This window comes from Colias eurytheme, chromosome 15 (assembly GCF_061535395.1).
Source record: "Colias eurytheme isolate Ceu_HAF_F1 chromosome 15, ilColEury1 Martin Lab GWU primary, whole genome shotgun sequence".
In the NCBI taxonomy this organism is placed as follows: Eukaryota; Metazoa; Arthropoda; class Insecta; order Lepidoptera; family Pieridae; genus Colias; species Colias eurytheme.
Genome location: NC_142994.1, coordinates 8,593,920 through 8,616,109, shown reverse-complemented (window position 1 = coordinate 8,616,109; position 22,190 = coordinate 8,593,920). Strand labels below are relative to the sequence as shown.

At 32.3% G+C, this 22,190-nt stretch overlaps 2 protein-coding genes across 7 annotated transcripts in view; one reads left to right on the top strand and one right to left on the bottom strand.

The window, feature by feature from the left end:
* The window catches only part of Ube3a (ubiquitin protein ligase E3A), a 32,048-nt gene extending 10,855 nt beyond the window's left edge, over positions 1-21,193 (bottom strand). For 2 of the 6 annotated variants that reach the window (XM_090109991.1, XM_090109993.1), the window contains exons 1-4: positions 2,348-2,567; positions 1,902-2,118; positions 1,693-1,823; positions 1,393-1,559 (exon numbers count right to left, since the gene is read on the bottom strand). In XM_090109991.1, coding sequence (XP_089966117.1) covers positions 1,393-1,559; positions 1,693-1,823; positions 1,902-2,118; positions 2,348-2,382 — 550 coding nt within the window. In that variant the 5' untranslated portion in view covers positions 2,383-2,567. Of the gene's footprint in view, positions 1-1,392; positions 1,560-1,692; positions 1,824-1,901; positions 2,119-2,347; positions 2,582-20,921 lie in introns of those variants that run through there. The other 4 variants (XM_090109990.1, XM_090109989.1, XM_090109988.1 and 1 more) reach the window with 4 other exon arrangements.
* PrBP (Prenyl-binding protein) lies at positions 2,848-15,539 on the top strand. Its single transcript, XM_090109995.1, has 5 exons — positions 2,848-3,129; positions 3,781-3,812; positions 4,478-4,629; positions 13,362-13,498; positions 13,979-15,539. The coding sequence occupies exons 1-5, from the start codon at positions 3,059-3,061 to the stop codon at positions 14,058-14,060; spliced, it is 474 nt and encodes a 157-aa protein (XP_089966121.1). The 5' UTR covers positions 2,848-3,058; the 3' UTR covers positions 14,061-15,539.
* Positions 21,194-22,190: the final 997 nt, after the last annotated feature.

Here is a 22,190-nt window from a genome sequence, read left to right as displayed (position 1 = left end):
ACGAATGTACTTGTGCAGAGAAACGGAGGGGAACTGGCGGGGGTCGGGCGACGCGGGCCGCGTAAAGCAAACACGCTTAATGTATCTACAGACGCTCCGATTTGGTTGGTGCCAACCATATCGGAACCGACAAGGCAACCATTCCAACATTGCTACAGATTGTCCGACGGTTGGCCTTCCAGCTGTCAGTTGACCATAGAGTAATATGTCAGTTGACCATAGTACGAAGAGAATGGGCTAAATTCTACTATAGAAATAGAGAAAATTACAGTCATATGCGGCTCTTATAACTTATTTTTTAAGGTTTTTAATGTAGCCGCACTGTCAATTTTTTTAATACTTCTAACATAATAAAATACGCTTGATTTCTGGCATCTCTATTTGCGTAATCTTTGTTACTTAAGTCCCACAAACAGGGAAAGTCTTTATATAGTTCCAGTAATTTTATTAATATGTCACGTTCGGTGACCGTAACTCCCTCGGCGTTCATGTTGACGTCCTACACCGGCGGCGTTGCAAATGTGAATGAGCCAATTACCTATATTACTCTATGGAATGAGCCGATTTGGTCGGAACAAAGCTTCCAAACGTTCCAATTTGGTTGGATCGGATAGGAAGTTGGTTTGGTCGGTATTGCTGGCGCATCTGACCACGTCAAACCAATATTAATAATAATTATGTCGGACCGACCGCTCTCTACACTTTCCGATTTGGTCGTGGTCGGATGGTTGGCACCAACCAAATCGGAGCGTCTGTAGATACATTTAGTTTGCTTTACCTAGCGCGAAAGGATGACGCAGTCGTATTTTTTGTGTAATAATTTTATTATACATAGGTACTTACATATTCTATTATGGCGCGCACAAACTGTTCGGTTTACGGATGTAAATCTACAAATTGAAATCCCAGAAGGAAACAATATTTCAGAAAGATTGTATTAATTGTATCTGTTGAATTAAAATCAAAGCTATGTATATATGTTGTCCTCATTATTTTCTAATCAGATTGTACATCCCAATGCGAATGCATTACTTAGTTAAATATTATAATATACAATAATATTAAGAACATCCAAAAATAAAGTGTCCACGTAAATAATATTTAGCAGTGCAATATCTGTAATTATATATTTATGAACAAATAATTACATCAGATTTAATAATCACAATTATTTTGAATGTACATATGAATAAAGATTTCATCATAATATTAATAATCACAATTGTTTTATTTCCCATTTGTTGCAACCCTAGCGTATTTTCGTGTGGCAGCGTCATTACCTACGCTGGCGGCGGCATCGCGCGACATCAAAGGCGATTTCTTACTGTAGGAAATAATGGTAATACTGTGGTGCTACTATGTGATTGTTATTAAAACAAAAACAATACTCACTGCTATAACTAAGATCTGTATTATCAACATTCTGTGATATATTTTGACTAGTTTCTGGCTTCACATCTTCCATACACTGTACAGGGGACATACTTGAGGATGGTTTTTCTAAATTATTCTCATTTCGCATTGTCCTTTCTTTTGTGGATGATGTTGCGCAGGCATTGCTAAATTAAAAAAGAAATTATTATAATTGGTAAAAGCTTTATTTCATGAGTAAATAAATACATTTAAAATGAAATATTAAAGTTAATAAATGTGTATTTAACCGGAATCTAATAGGAAAATAAAATAATGTACCTAGTGCTTGATTCACAATGACTGGCCTCAGTTCTTGGCACTTTGTTAGGCAGACTGTCACAAAGCCGAGCTTCTTTAGAGAATAATTTGATTGCCTCTGCTGCAGCTTCATTAGGGGTTAAATTTCTGGCCTAAATTAATAGAACATCAAGTAAATATTAAAGTGAAAAAATTAATAAAAGAAAAACAATAACAAAAACATTGCATACTTCTCCACTTGAAGCACAATACTTATTGTTGCAATTTGGATTTCCACAACCATCCACTAACTGATAAAAATATCTTTCTATTAACTGTTTCGCGGCAGCTCGCTTCATAATGTCTTGGCTATTGTTTGAATCTGTTTCCGCGCATAAACTAGCCGGGGATTCACCTTTCGAAGTCTCTGGGGTTATATTTTTACTTGACGATGATGCTTCGCTCCCCCTAAAATAAATGCATAAAGCCCTGTCATAGTGAACGGAAGAAGTAAACAAAACAAAGAACAAAAAATCGCAAGTAATACATAACCTACAATGAAATCAAAATAACGCACAAGATAAACAAAGCAAAAGGAAATCACACGTTCCTATCATCCTGGTAAAAATATACAGGTATTCATGAAAATATAAATAAATAACACATCAAATATTAGAGAAAATACTAATGAAATTACCTTGAAGCTTCGTCAGTTTCGCTTTTTGAGTTCATAGAAATTAATGATAAACAAACTTAGGAACATCTAATCGCCATACATCTAGAAAGTTAAATAAAAAGTAGAATATAGTGTGAATTTAATCTTAAGGGATCTCAAAAACAAATTAGACGGTACTAAACAGAAAAATACGACTGAACTTATTTTACAATCTGTCATCCATTTTGAACTTTGCAGACAGGTCACAGGCTCTTGGCTCTTGCTGATCAGTTTTGACAGTTTGTAATCAAATTATTTGTGTTATTGTGCTTTTATTTTCGCACTTAAAAGGTATTTATAAAATTACAAAAAAATTATCAATAGCATATAAAGTCTATTTCAACTGGTACAATAATAATTATTAAATAATACATTTCAATTATTTTACGATGATAACATTAGAATTATTGTCATTTGTGTCATTTAAATACTAAATTGTCAAATTGAAAATAATTCAATTTCAAGATTGTCATTTGTCATATATCAAAGTAATGCGTTAGCTCATCTTTAGCATTTTTTTAAATGTATTTTTCATCTTAACTAAGGTTTTAGTTTGACATTAATGTAGTAAATTATATGTGTTATAGTAAATATATACTGAACTGTACAAATTTATGATTCTTTAATAACTTTTTTATTGAATCACATTTCGAAGTCCGTGGGTTCAAGCAACACATTTTATCAGTGTACACAATGACGGAGGTTTTACCCGCAGAGGAAAGCAAACAAGACCGTGTTGTCACCATTCTCAATGGCTTTCAAATGTATCCTTTTGAAATCTATTAATTAAAACATTTTTCAAAAAGTTTTTACAGTTATATCAAGCAGGTACTTAAAGTCATAAACTGTTACATTAGAGCATATGGAAACAATTACAAGCCTGTTGGTAATTTAATTGATTGTAAAGATGTTCCATAACACAAGGGAAAATTAAGAATATAAGCAAATTTATACAACTTCAAGCTGATATTGAAGATGTTGTAGAGTAGAGAGGAGTAATTTCAGATTTAGGTTTCACAGGACAATAGCTATTAACCACAAAGAAATTAAACCTATCAACTCAACATCCGATAAAGTATGTACAGTTTTACCCAAAAATTTATTAATTGTCTGTCTTTTGGCCTTTTCATAGGTATAATTTTTTACGTAATTGTCGTATTCTTTATTGAACTGATTAGTTTTATCAAAGATTGAAAAGTTTTTAAAGTGAAACTTTTATTACATCGTCTCAAACTTGGTCTGTGTAGCGCATGTCGCGTGACGGTCGGCTGCCGAGTAGGTATAAAGCAGTGTTTGGAAAGTTTCACTTTTACCGTGGTTTCATAAAACCAAACAACATTTTTTTATTTCTTCATGTATATATTTTGTACTGAATAGTTATAAAAATTGAGAATGCCTTAATATTTTATAATCAGTAATTGGATGAATCTCCGGGATGCAGACACAGGTAATACATATTTAAGTATTTTTTCAAATTGAATAACTGAATAAATGAAGATTGTATATTGAAATATCAATATACAATCTTCATTTCTTAATTAAGTTAAGCCAGGGAGACTTTAATATGTACATTTTAGACCAAGGATTACAAAATTATTTTTTTTTAAATAAAATTGGAACACTAAAATTATGTATTGTGTTGATTTTTTAAATTCTTTACCAAATAAAGAATTCTTACAGGAACATGACCCCCCTGAAACCTGGTTGATGAAATTCTGTTATCACAGCTAATTTTATCATTTGAAAAATTTCTAAGAATAGAAAAAAATCTATCACAGGGCTCTATTTGAGAACGCCACTGTAAGGTGATGGATGCAGTTGGTATCCAACACAAGGAACAATTTTTTATAGTAAAAATTTATCCTATTAATATTATAAATGTGAAAGTTTGTATGGATGTTTGTTACTCTTTCACGCAAAAACTACTGAACCGATTACAATGAAATTTAGCACACATATAGAGGGTAACTTGGATTAACACATAGGATAGGTTTTATCCCGGAAATCCCACGGGAACGGGAACTATGCGGGTTTTCCTTTGAAAACGCGGGCGAAGCCGCGGGCGGAAAGCTAGTAAATTTATAAAACTAAAAAATATTTTTATCATTTCAGGTAAAATCCTCTGGCAGCACAATGAAGACATGTCCTGTCCCGACATGGAACACGAGGCGCGCGTCCCCAAGCGCATATTGAAGTGTCGAGTTGTGTCTCGAGAGATGAACTTCAGCTCTATAGAGAGTATGGAAAGGTTTCGGCTGGAACAGGTTAGTCATTTTTCTGTGCGTTAGAATAGACGTAGTCACACGTTACATATACCTATCTACCATAGCACTTTGACAACGTGTGACTGTGGTTTTCAAAACATGAAAATTTATCTCTACATAATGGAATATTGCATACTTCAGAATAGTATTGTATGACATTATTGTCAATTTACAACGAAGGCATCTTGGTAGAGTCTACTGTGTCCATTTACTTGCAACTACATTAGCAACTTTGTTCAGTTCAGTATTCTGAAAATCTTGTCTTATACTTTTTCAGCGCCGTTTCTTGTCATAGTTGGGTTTTAGTTTTTTTACTTTTTATTATTAGTATTTCACCTTTGCTATTTAGGATTTATTGATTGTAATTGTAATAAAACAATTTAAAAGTCCATTTCTTCTACTATTCATAATATTTTTTGTTTGCCAGAAATGCTATGTAATTTGTTAAATTGGTAATTAGAAAATTGTATTTAAGGTGATTGCTACGATCTGTTCCCAGCCAATATCCCGCTAGATGGCGCTGAATTCTACATTTCTAGTTTATTTGAGTTTTTGCGTAATTGGAATAGTCATCAAACCTAGGAATAGTCATGGCGGTTACTGAATATTATATTTTATTGAAATATGTTATATCATTGCCTTAAAATCCACCCAATTCGGTAAAATTATGCGTTTTAACATCTGTCATTGCATACAGGGTCGTTTACACACACAGACGTATACAAAAATGATAAAGATTTAACTCTAGATGGCGTGAATGTAAAGCGCGTCACACACGGTGAAGATACTACCTATAATATTTTATCTAATCTAGTAATATTTTATATTACAGTATCTTAAGGTATCCGGTATCAGCGTTCTGACCATCATTTTTCTTTTTTCGCTGTAGAACCGCCATCCTGTTACAAATGACCCACAAAGGAGAATGACCACGGGTGGTATCGGTAAAATTTTAGTTGTGCCACGTATTCGTTATATTGTTAATTCCTATTTGTATTTATAATGATCATATGTATCAATATTAAGTCTTAATTAAACCGGATAAATTGAAATAATAGTAAAAGTAAAAGTTTTTCTTTTGAAACATGTATGACTACGTATGGAATCGGTAAAATACTAGTTGTGTCACGTGTTCGTGATATTGTTAATTCCTATTTGTATTTATAATGATCATATTTATCACTATTAAGTTGTAATTATACCGAATAAATAGAAATAAAAGTAAAAGTTTTGTTTTGACACATACCTATATCTATCTCTCTTGCATGCAAACGTCATATGTCATAGTTTCTATTTGAAATGTCAAATGAATGTGTTCGACGCATTGTTCGATGTTATTTTGAAATAATGTTTAAATTACGATTTACTTTTCACATTTGTCTTGTAAATTAAAATATTACCTATGTAATAAATGTAAAACTTAACGTTCATCGTTAGTTTAAACTCGATTAAGTAGTTTTTTGAAGTGTTGAATAAAACTATTGTTTTATTTTTATTGTCGCGAACTGCGGCTTATTTACATAAAAACTTTAATCATATCTAAAAGTACTAACATCAAGCTTTAAATTGAGCTATATTTCATCTTGACACAATAAGTTTGATTGCGATACCAAGTGCCATAGTCACTTGGGCAATCTCCTGTGGTTTTCATTTTTCTGTATGGGTAGACAAAACTTCAAAACGCCACCTGCTACGGTTTATATTATTATGAACGATTAGCTTTCCGCCCGCATTTTCAAAAAAAAACCCGTATAGTTCCCGTTCCCGTGGGGTTTCCGGGATAAAACCTATTCAATGTGTCCAAGTTACGTTCTATATGTGTGCTAAATTTCATTGTAATCGGTTCAGTAGTATTTGCGTGAAACACACACATACACATCCTCACAAACTTTCGCATTAGTAGGAAGTAGGATTGTTATAAAAATAAAAGTTATATTTGTTGGCGTAAACTATTTTATTGTAATTTTGGGAAATAAATAATGTCAAAATTGATTACCTACAATAAAACGCAGTTTTATTTTATTACCTACATTACACTATTGTTTTTTTTTTATCAAAACATGTATTTGAAGTAGCAAATATGATATTATGCTGATCCAAGCATTTTCACTCAAAACTAATATCACTAATGATTTGTAAAAGTAAATTATTTCAATATACATTTCATAACCAACAAGTACGAATAATTATTCATACAACAACAAATCAAAAACACTATTTACTATGGAAAAAAAACCAGGAAGGTGAAAAACATATTTACGATTTCGATGCACTCGACTTTTAGTAAAATAATAGGTAAAAATATTATTATGGTTTTGATCACAGACATATCTGTGGTTTTGATTTTAGCTACTAGTATCAGAAAGCTGCGTGTTCAATGCACGTCGGGGTCCCACAACTGTGGAGGAAGGAAGGTAGAATACCTCCATCGAATAAGTGAAGTTTTTCGACATACTCGATTTGCCGGCCGGCCTCAATGAAGATTGTCCGAAAGTTGTATATGTGCTCTGTATCGAAAAAATTTCGCTAGCGCGATTCAGAGTGAGGTGTCGTACAATATACCTAATGAAGTTTTTGATCTTTTTATTTTACTGCAAATACAAAATAAAAATTAAACAATGGTAATGTAAATTCTAAACAAACTACTACCAAAATACAATTAGAGCAAAAATCATTTGACTGGTTGATTTCACCCAGAGGCCAGAGGCGGCTCGTGACAAAATTGTATGGGTGTTCACTTGAAATAAAACAACGAAAATACAATAGCGTAGCAGGATAATTTATTACAAAAAAAAATGAGCACCACATTTTATAAATGTCTATAACACTAAAAATTACAAAGTACAGGCTATTTCAAAACGAATTCAATGACTAGGTATCAATAATTAGTAAATCACCGAATTTGCATTCGCGAGCGTAGGTATCCATAGTGTTTGTCACTGACGGTCACTGACCTCTGTAACTTATAGTTATAGAGGTCAGTGGTGTTTGTTGTGTAAACATGTATGTATTTGAGTAGTTAGTAGCATATTATATTCTGAATTTCTGATCCATGCCTATTCACTCAAAACTAATAACACTAATGATTTGTAACAGTAAATTATTTCAATAGGTAGGTATTTGAACATTTCCCAACAAGACGTAAGAATAATTATTCGTAGGTATACAAGATACAATAACAAATCTAATACACTATTTATTATTTTATTATTTACTAGCGGTCCGCCCCGGCTTCGCCCGTGGTACATGTTTACGTTTTCTCTCCATAAGAAGTAATAGCTAGAGAGCTAGCGCAAAGCTACCTGTATGTATTTGACCAGACCTGGATTTTTGTGTGTTGATTCCCCTATACCTACTATACATGAGATGAGGAGTCACTAAGCCCAGAGTGGTGGACGGGGCGCGCGCTTAGGTAAGACAGGTGGAAATTTTTGGCGAACTTTGAAACCATTTGACCACGTCTGCCATTTTGATATTTGAAAATAGATTATTATTACTATCGGAAAATAACAATGGCAGACCATTATCACGCGGATAACATTCTGGCAGACACTTATGAAAGTGCTGAAAAAAATACAATTTTGAAAGTATTTGACCAGATCTGCCATTCATATATTTTATTTATTAGGTCTTAAAAACTTATTTTCGAAACGGCAGACATTTTCATTGCGTACAGACTTCAGCAGACAACAAAACTTTACAGACTTCAGCAGTCAACAAGACTTAGCTTCTACATGGTCAGATGTATATATGTATTACGTTCCCTGACCTTACATCAATGATTTACTTTATTAATGTTTTTATGGTCATTTACATTTAATTTTGAAAACTATGGAATAAAATTTATAAATTTGATGATACAAAACTAAATATACATTTGTAAAGAATCTCAAATATAAAGTTGTGTTGCAAATAACAAATCATCATTTAAATATTTAGTTTATTTCTTTATTTAAGAAACAATTAACAATTACAAAACAACATAAAAAAACACGCATGCATTTATTGAAATGTTCATTCATCATCACTATCGTATGGCGTTGTGTGACTCGTCTTCATAATCCATTGAATCGGATTCTGTAAAAGTAAAACGTAAATTATATAATAAAAGAAATGAGTCATTATAAACTTACCTAGTAAGGCAATGCCTTTGATGTCGCACGATGCCACCGCGCCGCCAGTGTAGGTACTTCTGCTGCTACATGAAAATATGCTAGGGTTGCAACAAATGGGAAATAAAACAATTGTGATTATTACTATTATGATGTAATCATTTATTCATATTATGTACATTCAAAACAATTGCTATTATTAAATCTGATGTAATTATTTTTTCATAAATATATAATTATTATTAATTACATAATATATTGCACTGTGAAATATTTACGTATCACTTTATTTTTGATGTTCTTAATTGTCTTTTATAAAATTTAAGTGACGCATTCGCATTGGGATCAACAATCCGATAAGAAAAGAATGGAGACAACATATACATAGCTTTGATTTCAATTCTACAGATACAAAATATACAATCTATCTAAAATGATACAACGGATGTTTCCTGCGTTTTCTCGTCAAAATACCGAAACAACGTAATTATTGTATAGTAGTTGGGCGTGAAAGTAAAAAAACAAATGAAAAGTGTTTTCCATATGATTATTTATTAAATTTACGCGATTAAGAATAATTTCAACGATACAATTTAGTAACCGAGAATTCAGAGGATTAAAGAAAATACCTGCCTGATCATTTTATCAAACTCTAAAAGAATTATGGTTATTTCGCATCACTCGGTTTATTAGTTTGGTAATAATTATTAAAGGTAGTTACAACCCTAGCCATTGAGTCGAACGGTAGGCAACACAATATCGACTTTGTGCGGGTACATATGGTACATTTCTTCTTGCTGTGAAGCGTAATTATTATTATTAAGATTTTTTAGGCTATTTTGAATCAGCTGTTCTAATTTAATTCTAGAAATTTATTAAAACGTGATTTTTTTTAAAGTATATTATGAGTTTATAAATACCTCAACCAATAGTTATTGTGTCCTATCCTCATTTCTTTATATCTTGGTAGTTAACTAAAGTGTTAAATTTACATAACCTCAACAACAACATTTACACTGCCACTGCACTAAAACTAAACTAACTAGCTCTCTAGCTATAAGAACCATCCTCGTACTTCAAGGGATATAATAAAAAAAGAATTATCGAAATCGGTTCAGCCGTTCTCGAGTTATGCGCTTACCAACACATTTTGCGATTCATTTTTATATATAAGACTAGCGGTCCGCCCCGGCTTCGCCCGTGGTACATGTTTACGTTTTCTCTACATAAGAACCATCCTCGTACTTCAAGGAATATAATAAAAAAAGAATTATCGAAATCGGTTCAGCCGTTCTCGAGTTATGCGCTTACCAACACATTTTGCGATTCATTTTTATATATAAGAAGATAAGATTATGTGAAAATAACCAGGAAGGTGAAAAACATATTTACGAAAACATAGTAACATAATATGGCTGTCGCTACAATAATTATATTTCAATTTTATCTTTTTATACCTAGTAGAACTGGCCGACGAATAAAAAAAATCGTATTAGAATAAATACAATAAATTACGGAACAAAAAAAGGATTGTAACTGAATTAGGTACCTATGTTTGTTTCTGGGCGCACCGTTTTCGACGACGCGACGCGCGACGTAAGCGTATAGGTATAGGTACCTACTTTGCTAAAACAAACTAATAAAATTGTGTGTCTGTCTGAAAATTCGGAAAAGCATATTTTGCAAGTTTGTAATTACTTTGATAGTTTACCGATTTATAATAATTGTAATTGTAATTGTATAATATATAATTTGCAATGTGGTGAAATTTCATAAAAATCACGGGCCAATTTTTTGTTTTGAATCCCACCGAAAATATAATTGCGGTATTAGAATAATTAATTACTATACCTACCCACGATCAATTATTACAATATAGTCTCAAATGCATACTAGAGAAATATTGCAATTTGATTCAATTAAAATGCATAGCATACAAAAATAAATTCACAACACAAGAAATTCCGCGCGCAAATCATAGCGCGTGTCAATGAAATCAAGAATGTTTTATATCAAGCCGACGCGGACGACGACGCGACGCCGAACAAAAGTACCTACGACGGACGACCACGCTTCGAGTTGCCAAACAACATGAGTAATAAATTGTTTACAAAAAAAACAAGTTTTCCATTTTTCTGTATGAGTAGACAGAACTTCAAAACGCCACCTGCTACGGTTTATATTATGAACGATTGTTATAAAAATAAAAGTTATATTTGTTGGTGTAAACTATTTTATTGATCAATAATTTTGGAATTTAAAATTGTCAACATTGATTACAATAAAACGCAGTTTTATTTTATTACACTATTGTTTTTTTTATCAAAACATGTATTTGAAGTACCATATAATATTATGCTGATCCAAGCATTTTCACTCAAAACTAATATCACTAATGATTTGTAAAAGTAAATTATTTCAATATACATTTCATAACCAACATGTAAGAATAATTATTATTATTCCTACCTACAACAACAAACCTAAAACACTATTTACTATGGGAAAATAACCAGGAAGGTGAAAAACATATTATTATTTACGATTTCGACGCACTCGACTTTTAGTAAAATATAGTAGGTAAACATAATATTATGGTTTTGATTTTTGCTACTAGTATAAGAAAACTGCGTGTTCAAACTACTTGTTTGTCTGTCTGAAAATTCGGAAGTACTTTGGTAGTTTACCGATTTATAATAATATTGTATATATCGTTGTTTAAAAAATATTCAAACACAATAAAATATGATATACCTACTGATTTATCACTGGTTTCAGTGATGAACTGATGAGTCAATTATAGCCACTATACTTTCGTCATACGTGTGTATGATTGATGTGATTTGCAACGTGGTGATATTTCAGAAAAATCACGGGTCAAATTGTCCCACCGAAAATATAACTGCGTTATAAGAATAACTATACCTACGATAAATTATACATAATACAATATAGTCTCAAATGCATACTAGTGAAATATTTTATTTGAATCAATAAAATAAAAAAAAAAATAAAAAATAATAATAATACAAAAATAAATTCACAACACAAGAAAATCCGCGCGCAAATCATAGCGCGTGACAATGAAATCAAGAACTTTCGAGCCGACGCGGACGACGAAGGAGCCTAACAAAAGTACCTACAATCATAGGCGGCTCGTGACAAAATTGTATGGCCGTGTTCACTTGAAATAACGAAACGAAAATAGGTACCTACAATAGCGTTAGCAGTACAAAAAAAATGAGCACCACATTATAAATGTCTATTTATACACTAAAAATTATAGAGTATTTCAAAACGAATTCAATTATTATTTAGCAATAATTAGAAAATCCCCGAATTTGCATTCGTGATCGTATTCATAGTGTTTGTCTACACTAATATTATAAAGAGGAAAACTTTGTTTGTTTGTTTGATTGTAATGAATAGGCTCATAAACTACTGGACATTTTACCAATGTTTGCAAGTTTGTGATTACTTTGATAGTTTACCGATTTATAATAATTGTATACTTATATCATTGTTTAAAAATATTCAAACACAATATGATATAGGTACTGATTTATCACTGGTTTCAGTGATGAACTGATGAGTCAATGTTAGCCACAATACTAATCACTTTCGTCATACATGTGTATGAACATTGAACTATGATTGATGTGATTTGCAATGTGGTGAAATTTCATAAAAATCACGGGCCAATTTTTTGTTTTGAATCCCACCGAAAATACATATATTACTAATTGCGTTATTAGAATAATTAATTACTATACCCACGATCAATTATTACAATTTACAATATAGTCTCAAATGCATACTAGAGAAACATTGCAATTTGAATCAATTAAAATGCATAGCATACAAAAATAAATTCACAACACAAGAAATTCCGCGCGCAAATCATAGCGCGTGTCAATGAAATCAAGAATGTAATTTTATATCAAGCCGACGAGCGACGACGCCGAACTAAAGTACCTACAGTACCATTTACCTTCAGTGTACAATACAGTTTACAGACCTACGACGGACGAACAATAATGAGTAATAAATAAAAAAAAACATAGTTTCTAAGGTCATTAGTTTTATTTTATTTTATTGTTATTTTCTTTGAACGATTGGAAATGAAATTACTCAATTTTTACACAGAACTTTGATTTATTAGAATTATGCTCATTATGCATAAGATAACGAACGCGAATGCACGACATCTAGCGCGTCAATGTCTAAACATCGCCTTTCGTTTAGACATTGACGCGCTAGATCTGTAATAAGTATATAGTCTATGCGCTAGATGTCGTGCTTTATGTCGTGTTTCGCTTGGCAAAAGTCACGCACACTACTGTAGAAGTGTCAAATTTTTCCGGTATTTTACTGTTGTTTTTCTAAGTAAATATTGTAAATTATTGATTAAAAAGGTCGAACGCGCACACATTTCATTATAGAGAAGTGATAAAATGATTAGTTTTAAAGAAACAGTGTCTGTGTTAAGTGTTTAGAGGTAATCAAAAATGTATGGAGGGACGGTCGGAACATCAACCTTAACTTACTTATTTAACTTTTTTGAGTTAAAATAATATCATGTTATGATATTTTCTGCTTAAATGTGAATTTGTATTCCAGAAAGTACTCTTCAAAGGGCGTTGTTTAGAAGAATGGTTCTTTGAGTTTGGCTATGTAATACCAAACTCAACTAATACTTGGCAGTCGATTATCGAATCTGCGCCGGAGTCGCAAATGATGCCGGCTAATGTTTTGAAGTAAGTTTTTTTTCATTAGTTATTAATCTATACTAATATTAGAAAGCTGAAGAGTTTGTTTGTTTGAACGCGCTTATTAAATAACGCATGCAACTGCTGGTCCAATTTGAAAAATTATTTTGGTGTTAGATAGCCCATTTATCAAGAAAGGTAGCCTATAACCATATTAGAATTCCTTGCTCATATTGTGTTACTAGTTGTGCCCTGAGTTTTTACCTGCCTTAGTCGATAAATGGGCTATGTAACACCGAATGAATTTTCAAATTTTCAAATCGGACCCTACTGGTCCGATTTGAAAATTCAATGGTTCATGAGATAAACTTGTTCAAACATACTCTTCAGCTTTATAATATTAGTATAGATGTCATATGTATTTGAATTCATGCACATTAAAGTGTTATACATGATAAATAAATATTCCAAATTTTATAAAATGCTGTTGTTGGAAACTATTACTAAATTTATGAATTTTATTTTCAGTGGAAACGTCGTTATTGAAACAAAGTTCTTCGACGGAGATCTACATATAACAACATCAAAAGTGCGTTTATTCTACGTGTAATTCAATTTGCACTTCTCAGCATTTACTGGCATTTCATTTAAAGACGCATTTAAGTACATTTCTTGCTTTATTTTGGTATCAGAATTATATTTCTTCACGAAAAGTACGTCATGCTGCATACACCAGTATGTTACAAAAGCCTGCATTTACAATTTCTATTTTGTCCGCAAAATTTAATAAAAAGGCTTATAGAAAAGAGTTACAGGGAACTTCTGCGTTCGTTCGTTTTCGCCCGATAATAGAACCGATCAGAGGAAATTACGCATTATGTAAACATTTATTTATTCAATGGTATATAAGAAAAGTATCCTCTATTTTCATACCTACTCACAATCAATAAATGGTACATAAAGATTTGCATTTTAATCAAAAAAATCTTATATTGTATTATTTATTTTTGTCAAACATGTACGTACAGACTAGGATTTGTTTAAAGTTATACCTTGTACAAAGTACATGCTCCAGAATGGTAATTCGAAAACCGGGCAAAATGTGAAAAATCACGTCATAGTGATAGAGAAGTTTTGAAGTGAAAACTTCTTTAGCGGCGTTGAGCAATTTTTCTGTAATGGGTATAAAATCTTAAACTCGCGTCAGGACACGTGACCTGATCGAAAAAGCGTAAGACGGATATCATTCCAAAATATCAAACATGCTCAACGTTAATAATCAAGTTTTCACTTCTGCCGGCACTCCCGGAGTGCAACCCGTCTTTTTTTATTTTCTATGCGTTGAGGCCTGTAGTGCACGCACTTTTTATTTAGGCAGTGAGTGTCATTCTTACTTTGAGTATATCTATTCACGAAGTTTCAGGTATTGATGTATAATCTAATATACATAGCATTTAAATTTAATATACATTAATGGATCTTTCTTTCCATTGTGGAGAAGATATAAAATAATGTAGGGCATCATATTCGGTGTAATTTTTTCACATAGAACACTCAACTGTCACTTTGACAGCATTATTTTTAGGTTATCTAAACCTAAAAATAATTCGCTATAGAAGTATTTAGAGTTCACCCCACAATAATGATTCGGTATCTGTTTTTCATTACATTCTCTATGCATTTTCCCAATTAGGTGCACCTAAAACGATCCAAAAATATCACTTTTTTAAGTTTTTGCATCCGATGTTCTCGTAAAATGACGCTCACTATTATGTTTCTATATATATTTCCATTTGTCTAGTCAATATTCACTGATAAGTATTGCCTTATACAATAAATTAGACGTAATATATAGGTAGATGTAAAACTTGCTCACACTTACCTTTTAATAGTTAATGTAGAAGTAATTTCGTCCGAGTCAAATTTTACTAGACAATACTTTATTTTAAATTATTGCATGTAATTATTTTTTGAATGTCCAAGGCTCTACGAATTATGCGCTCTAGCTAAGAATAGGATCACCATATTGTCATATTGTGACGTCACAGCTGTTACTTCAAACAAATATTTTCAGTAAAGCAGTAAGTTTATATTTTTAGAGTCAGGCGAAATAAAATAAATTTTAATAGATATACAAACCGCATTTCTAAATAAATCTGTGGACGTTCTCAATTCGATCTGATTTTGGGTTTCTTACCTCAGAACTTTCGACTGGGTGATCCGATTTTGATGATTATTTCTTTATTTAAGTGACTTCTGACACAAAAGTATAGGTGATTGACGTTCCTATTCTTAGTTGGATCGCAAAACATAAAGCTACAAATACCACAAAATTTCCATACGAATAAGATATCCTATGTAAAGGAATATGTTTAGTTTAGTGATTTAAATCATAACATATCAATGTAATTATGTTTTTATTCATTAATAAAATGTTTAACTTATCTGATAAATTTGAATATTCATTAATTAATACAACGTTGTCATTTCTTATGTAAACTAATTACTAATTATACACATTCGTATACAAAATTAGTTATAAACACATTAGTGATCGTTTTTATTGTTCTTTTATCACCTCCTAATAGCATATTTATATATTTACATTTTTGGCTCCTTTTTAAACGGTGTCAAAACATTACAATAAACTTATTATCTTTTTTTCTTTAAAATTAGTTGCTAATAACCGAATAAGTTTTAAATGTGAACATGTGTAAAACAGTATGTAAATTTCATTTGTATAAATATAGGATGTCTGATATGTCAATTCAAAAATCATTTGTAAACATCTAACATTATATTTTTAACCGACTTCGGAAAAGTTGAGAGGTCCTTGGTCCATTGTATATTTTTAGAATATATAAAATCGCATCGTAGTTGGTGTTACTCGCACATTTTCACTTTTAATGAATTCTTAAATAATAATTAATATTAATAAATTGCGTTCGAAACGCACGCAATGAAATGCATATTTTATAACTCTGTAGAAATAAATGATTAACTAATAATAAATTGTGTTTTGTGTATTTTTTCTTTTTAATATAAGCATCAATATGTGGTTTGAAATAACATTAATCCACAATGGAAATCATACAGGACGATGAACAGAATTCATAATAAACGAATTTATTAGAAACAATGAAAAGAAAAAGAACCTATAAAATCGAACACGAATTACATAATTAGTGAGTTCCTCGGTTAATGGTGTAGAAAAACACTTGGGATGAATAGATTGTGTCTGTTTCGACATAATAACTAGCGTGCTAATACAAAATCTTTAGTCTACACATTTTCATTTTTTAAACGAAAATTTTCAGTCATATCACCACACTGTTTCACAGTTGATATATTGTGGTAGATGAATAAAATATGTTCGATATGCATTCCTATCGCGGTTAAAACTGACAACACTGAATGACAGACAATGAATAATTTCCATATTTCCTTATTATTCACAACCGAACACTGCAGTGTGAATCATGTCCCGAGTTTACTAGAATGGCATGGGCCAGACGTATTCCTTTTTTACTGATGATTTCACATTACAGTCACACGCCCTCTGTGGAGAATAAAATGCGAATATCAATAAAAACTTGAAGTATGTGATGCCTATGAAGTTTTTGGGATGTTTCATATAAAAATTATTAAGAGCTTTCAAAGCTTAAGTTTTTTCATACTCTAAAGTAAATCGTTCGTAATAGATGAAAGTACATAGTTGAAAATTGATTCAGCTGTTTTTCGTATAATCGCAACCATAATTTTGTGGATTTGCAAACCCATACTCATATACTAATGAATGCATATTTATCATTTGGAAGTAATATCCGATTAAAATATTTTGAATTATAAATAACATTATGGAATCGATAATCGTTAATCCCAAGCAAAAGGACGGATATTATAAATTGAATATAACGATGTCACGAGAACGTGTTATTTAACCTTAGGTTTTAAAATTAAAATATACCTAGTTTAGATTTTATTATATTTTGGGAACTATTGAGCTTATGTAAAAAGGGCATAATCGCAGTTCTCAATAGTTCGTTAGTTTAGTAAATAAATCTTTTGTAGAAATAATAAAGTGGGGTAGAGCAAGCAAGCAAGAAAATAATTAAAATCTTCAGCTCTATCTTTTGGCTTTTCTTTCAAACAAAATATGGTAAAGTGTTATGTGGTTATTTAATTATTATTCTAACGATTTGTTCATTTTGATCTTATTTATAAAACATATTTTACGTTATTCACATAAAGTACGTCACAACGTAGCCTGTTCAGTGATTTACCAAGGTTAATACGTAGCCCGGTGACACGTATATCAATTACAATTTACCATAAAGGAAGCGGGGTGCGTTATGTCTCAGGAAAAGCTTCAGTCACGACAGGAACTTTAGTGAATTAAATCATGGGTGGCGGGCCGTACATCCTCTTTAGTGAGAACGCACCGACAGATTTCTTCGTAGAGAGCCGTCGAAGGAAGCCGTGTAGTTACGATGCGAAGCGACGCACCGCCCTCGCATATAAATAATAGAAATTATATAATTATGTAGCGGCGAACGCTAGCCGCGCACTCATCGGGAATTGTAATATCAATCATCAGTTTCAGACATAGAGTGTATGTTCAACTAGATAACGCATATGCATCGATATAATATTGTGTTACCTATCCATACTTACGTGCAGACGTAAAACTCTTCAAATGTAGAGTTTTCGTTTGATCTCGACGGGATGACAATAGCAGGTGTGATGTCAACCGAAATACCTTAGAAAATATATTCAATGTTGTAAAGAAGGTCCTCTTAAATATTAATAGAAATCTCAGTAAATAACTGCTCTTGAAAGTTAGAGACTACAAAATACGATACGCTCGAACGTCATACAAGTTGCAGCGCTTGCTGCATCTAGTTCAATATGTGATCTGTGGTCCCGTCGAGTAAATCGTTACATTCAGATAATTAATATTGTACGCTTTTTTCGATAGGACGGTGTTATCGGTTACTATTACACATTGTAATAGAGCGATAAGCTGCCTAATTGTGTGTAAACGTGTACATTTGCGCTATCTTCGTTCAAGTATATTTGGGTTGTTTAATTTTTATAGTATTTGATAGGTATGAGGAAGAGTGTATCTCGATATTTAACCTCAAACCCTCTTCTAATATGTACAGTATGATAATAATTATTTTTCAGTGAATGTGGTTTATTTCGTTTTAAAATTTTTGCTTGCGGTGATATTTTATGCGAACTTTTATTGACTCTTAATCCTGTTGTTAATTATATAAGTACCTATTATAATTTAGTTTTAAATAATATTGAAGCTAATTATTTCTAACACTAAAAGCTTTCTTATTCTAGATAACGTTTATAATTAGACCATATCAAACCCATAACTTTAAAATTAAAAAATTACAACGACAAATTCAATAGACCGTAAAGGCCAATCAAAGCAGCGATACAAAAGGGCCATTTTAATTTATCGGATTTTCTTCAAAGCGAGCTCCCGTCCCATCTAACGGCTAAACCGGATGAGCACCGAATGGACGGTATTTTTAGTTATGTTGATTACTCCCTTCCTGTATCCTCTCTGCCGCCTGTGATCTAACCGAACGAAACACCTAATTGGCGATGACTAATTAATACCATGTTGACAAATCTATCGAGCTATGTACTTGTACCTATGTGGCATTATCATTTTTGTAGCTAGGCATGTTAAGTATTAAAAAAAATAGCTTTTCATAAGAACTTATTGAAACTTACGGAACACTATGGAGTGTATTACTAAGTAGTAGTAATATGTAGTAACTAGGTACTTATATTGTAATCAAATTTTTGAGTAGCAGATTCACTTCGTAATGATAGAAAAATACAAATACATATATACTTAATTAAAAATTAGTCGAGTCGATAGACTGTCTAACGAGAAATAAAAGAACAACTGCAAACTGTTTATATAATATGCGACATAACCGCGGTGATTGGAGATACGTTCAATTGCATCAAGTCAATAAAAATCCCAGTGAATGTTAGGAAAAGCAGAATAAATAGTGACTGTCAGGACAGCGGGTGCGCGCGTCCAAGGGTCAGCGCCCTCTGGCCCTCCCCCCTCCCCCTCCCGCCACGTCACGAAGATACGTCACTGCCTTGCCTCCGTGACTACTTTTTTGACCTAACACAATTATTAAACTAGGTACTTTCTGGTATTGATCAACCTTTGGAAATCTAGCAGTTTGTCCATCAACTGGGTTGGGTTTTAACTATACTTACTAGGAACTAGGTACTAATATTATTAGAACGTACGTTTCGATTGATCCGAACGATCAATCATCAACACATAATTTTTTATTCATGTGTAAAGAAAAACTTTTTTAACACTTCAACAGCTGATAATATGCTATATGTTATAAGATATAAAAGATTCACGTTAGATTATAGCCATAGGAGTTTCCCTTCTTTCCCTTATATTATAACAAGCTAATAAAGGGCTCGTACTCGGGATAGTAAAAAATAAAGATTATTAATTGACAACTTTCACTCATCCTATGCTTCATCAACGTGAGGACTTTTTTCGTGCATAGAGCAGTGAAATCTCAAACATTGAGACTTCAAGGGAGTCCATGCTAGAATAGAGCGATTAAAAATTAAATTGACTTTTCAAATTATTCACTTTAAACGGAGCAATGATAACATTATGAGAAAATCAACACGTCGAATAACCAGAAAGTCGAATGAGCATAGCAGTAGCTTGGAAGTCTATCGAAAAAGTTGCCAGTCTTCGACAAGAAAAGTTCAAATAATCTTTAAAATAAGGCAAAACAATGCACCGATTACTGGTGCGGAACAGTATTGTTAATAAAAAGTGGGATTCGGTAGTTATCGAGGTATTTTCGAGTCGTTGGAGATACTGCTAGTCGTGACAAACCGCGGGTGATCTGGTCGCGCGTTGCTGGGGGTAGATGGAAAAAATGCTTTACACTTCCTTAGTAATGAGATCTGTACGTCATTGCACATTCATCCTCTTAACAGCGGGAATAAAAAACGGAAAAAAGAGTTTTGTCAAATTGTCATCAATTCTGCGAATACGACTGATTAGAGATACCTTGAACCTTCCACCATTTTATACCATAAAGGCTATTGTAGAAGAATACGTATTTATGTTACGCTTAAAATATTTTTACGATAACAAAAATACGGAATTTTAAAACTGAAGGTAGAGTAATTGAACAATAAATGTTTGTTCTGATCCTTTATTTATAGGTACAGCTCATTGTTATGTATGAGACACCGGTTATAATATAAGTACATATTATATCAAAATTACAGTCGTAACACACATTACACACACGGTAACTATATGCAAATAAGCATTCCGAGCACCCCATTAAATCTCGATTGTAAAACAATAACGATTACAGGCGATTCAAAGAATCAAGACAATCAGAAATAAAAAAGCATCACGCGCAAACGGCAAACGTACCTTTAACGACCTCCCATCAAAGCGTACACAGTGGGCAGGTAATGCAAGAGCCGGGACCCTTATGGTCAGCCAAGGATGCTCGTCGCATTCGGAAGGTTTCCTTCCCCTTATGGACCAGGTTACATCACATCTTGATTATTAAGGTGCGATGGATTCGAAATATGAAATCGGTTATCGTTAATTATCGATTCATTGTAGGTCCGCGGCCATATTGGATGTACGCGGCAATGTTCCCGCGGTTTCCGGCGTCCGCGCACCGCTGCATGCTAATGTTTCTGCTGTGTTACTACAACTGTAGAAAATTTGTTCCAATAAAGAAATGCGGAACTCGATTCGATAGTCTAGCGCTTTAACATAGTATCGTGATTAGCATTTATCGTTCTATTCCCTGTAGGTCGATATGTTGGATAATAGTGATAGTAAATAATTAACTTTAAAACTCATAATTATATACTTCAGATCTTCCTCATGTCTTCATATAAAAATTCAGTGATTTAGGGTGGAAGAATAGATAATGAACATACCTCTCATAAAATTTTACATCATACTCACATAAAATTTTCAAAATTCACCTTCATTAATGTGATGTAGAGAGACGTATCAATGCAAATATTTTACAGACTTTTACTGTAAACCATAAGAGTTCACCAGTTTTCCAATTGCTCAGAAGTAGCACTTGCAAGAAAGACACTAGTCACTCTTCAAAAACCCAGCTCTGCCTAAAAATTAATTATTATTTACCCAAGAAAAGTCGCAAGAGCAAACTATAAAATTATCAAATGACACATGACTACATGAGAGTTGTTTTGACTATAAAAACGTCGTCAGGGACGCTATCAAAAGCGCACAATATTTACAATTTACAATACATTTATATAGTTTATTGCAGTTATTCTGGTCACGAGTGAAGTACTTGTTAGACGGCTTGGTTGCTTCACATAAGCTCATAATTCGTCTTGATACGTGATAGTGTCCATTCATCGACATCGTTAACTATACATAACATAATGTATGTAATTTGAATATATATTGGATTGTATGGTTGTCTATTGAATAAGGTTGCATTGAAATGTAAATATGCTTCGTTGCAATTGAATTCTGTAGTGTATATTTTGAAGCCCTTTATTGGTTTTGATTAGTTTTACTAACTACATAAATAAAATGTAAGTACTCTACATTATTGATAACCCACGAAATATCTTACATGGAAATATTATGTGAATATTTCTAAGGATTATTTTTTGGGTTATTGGCTTATTTACATAAGCC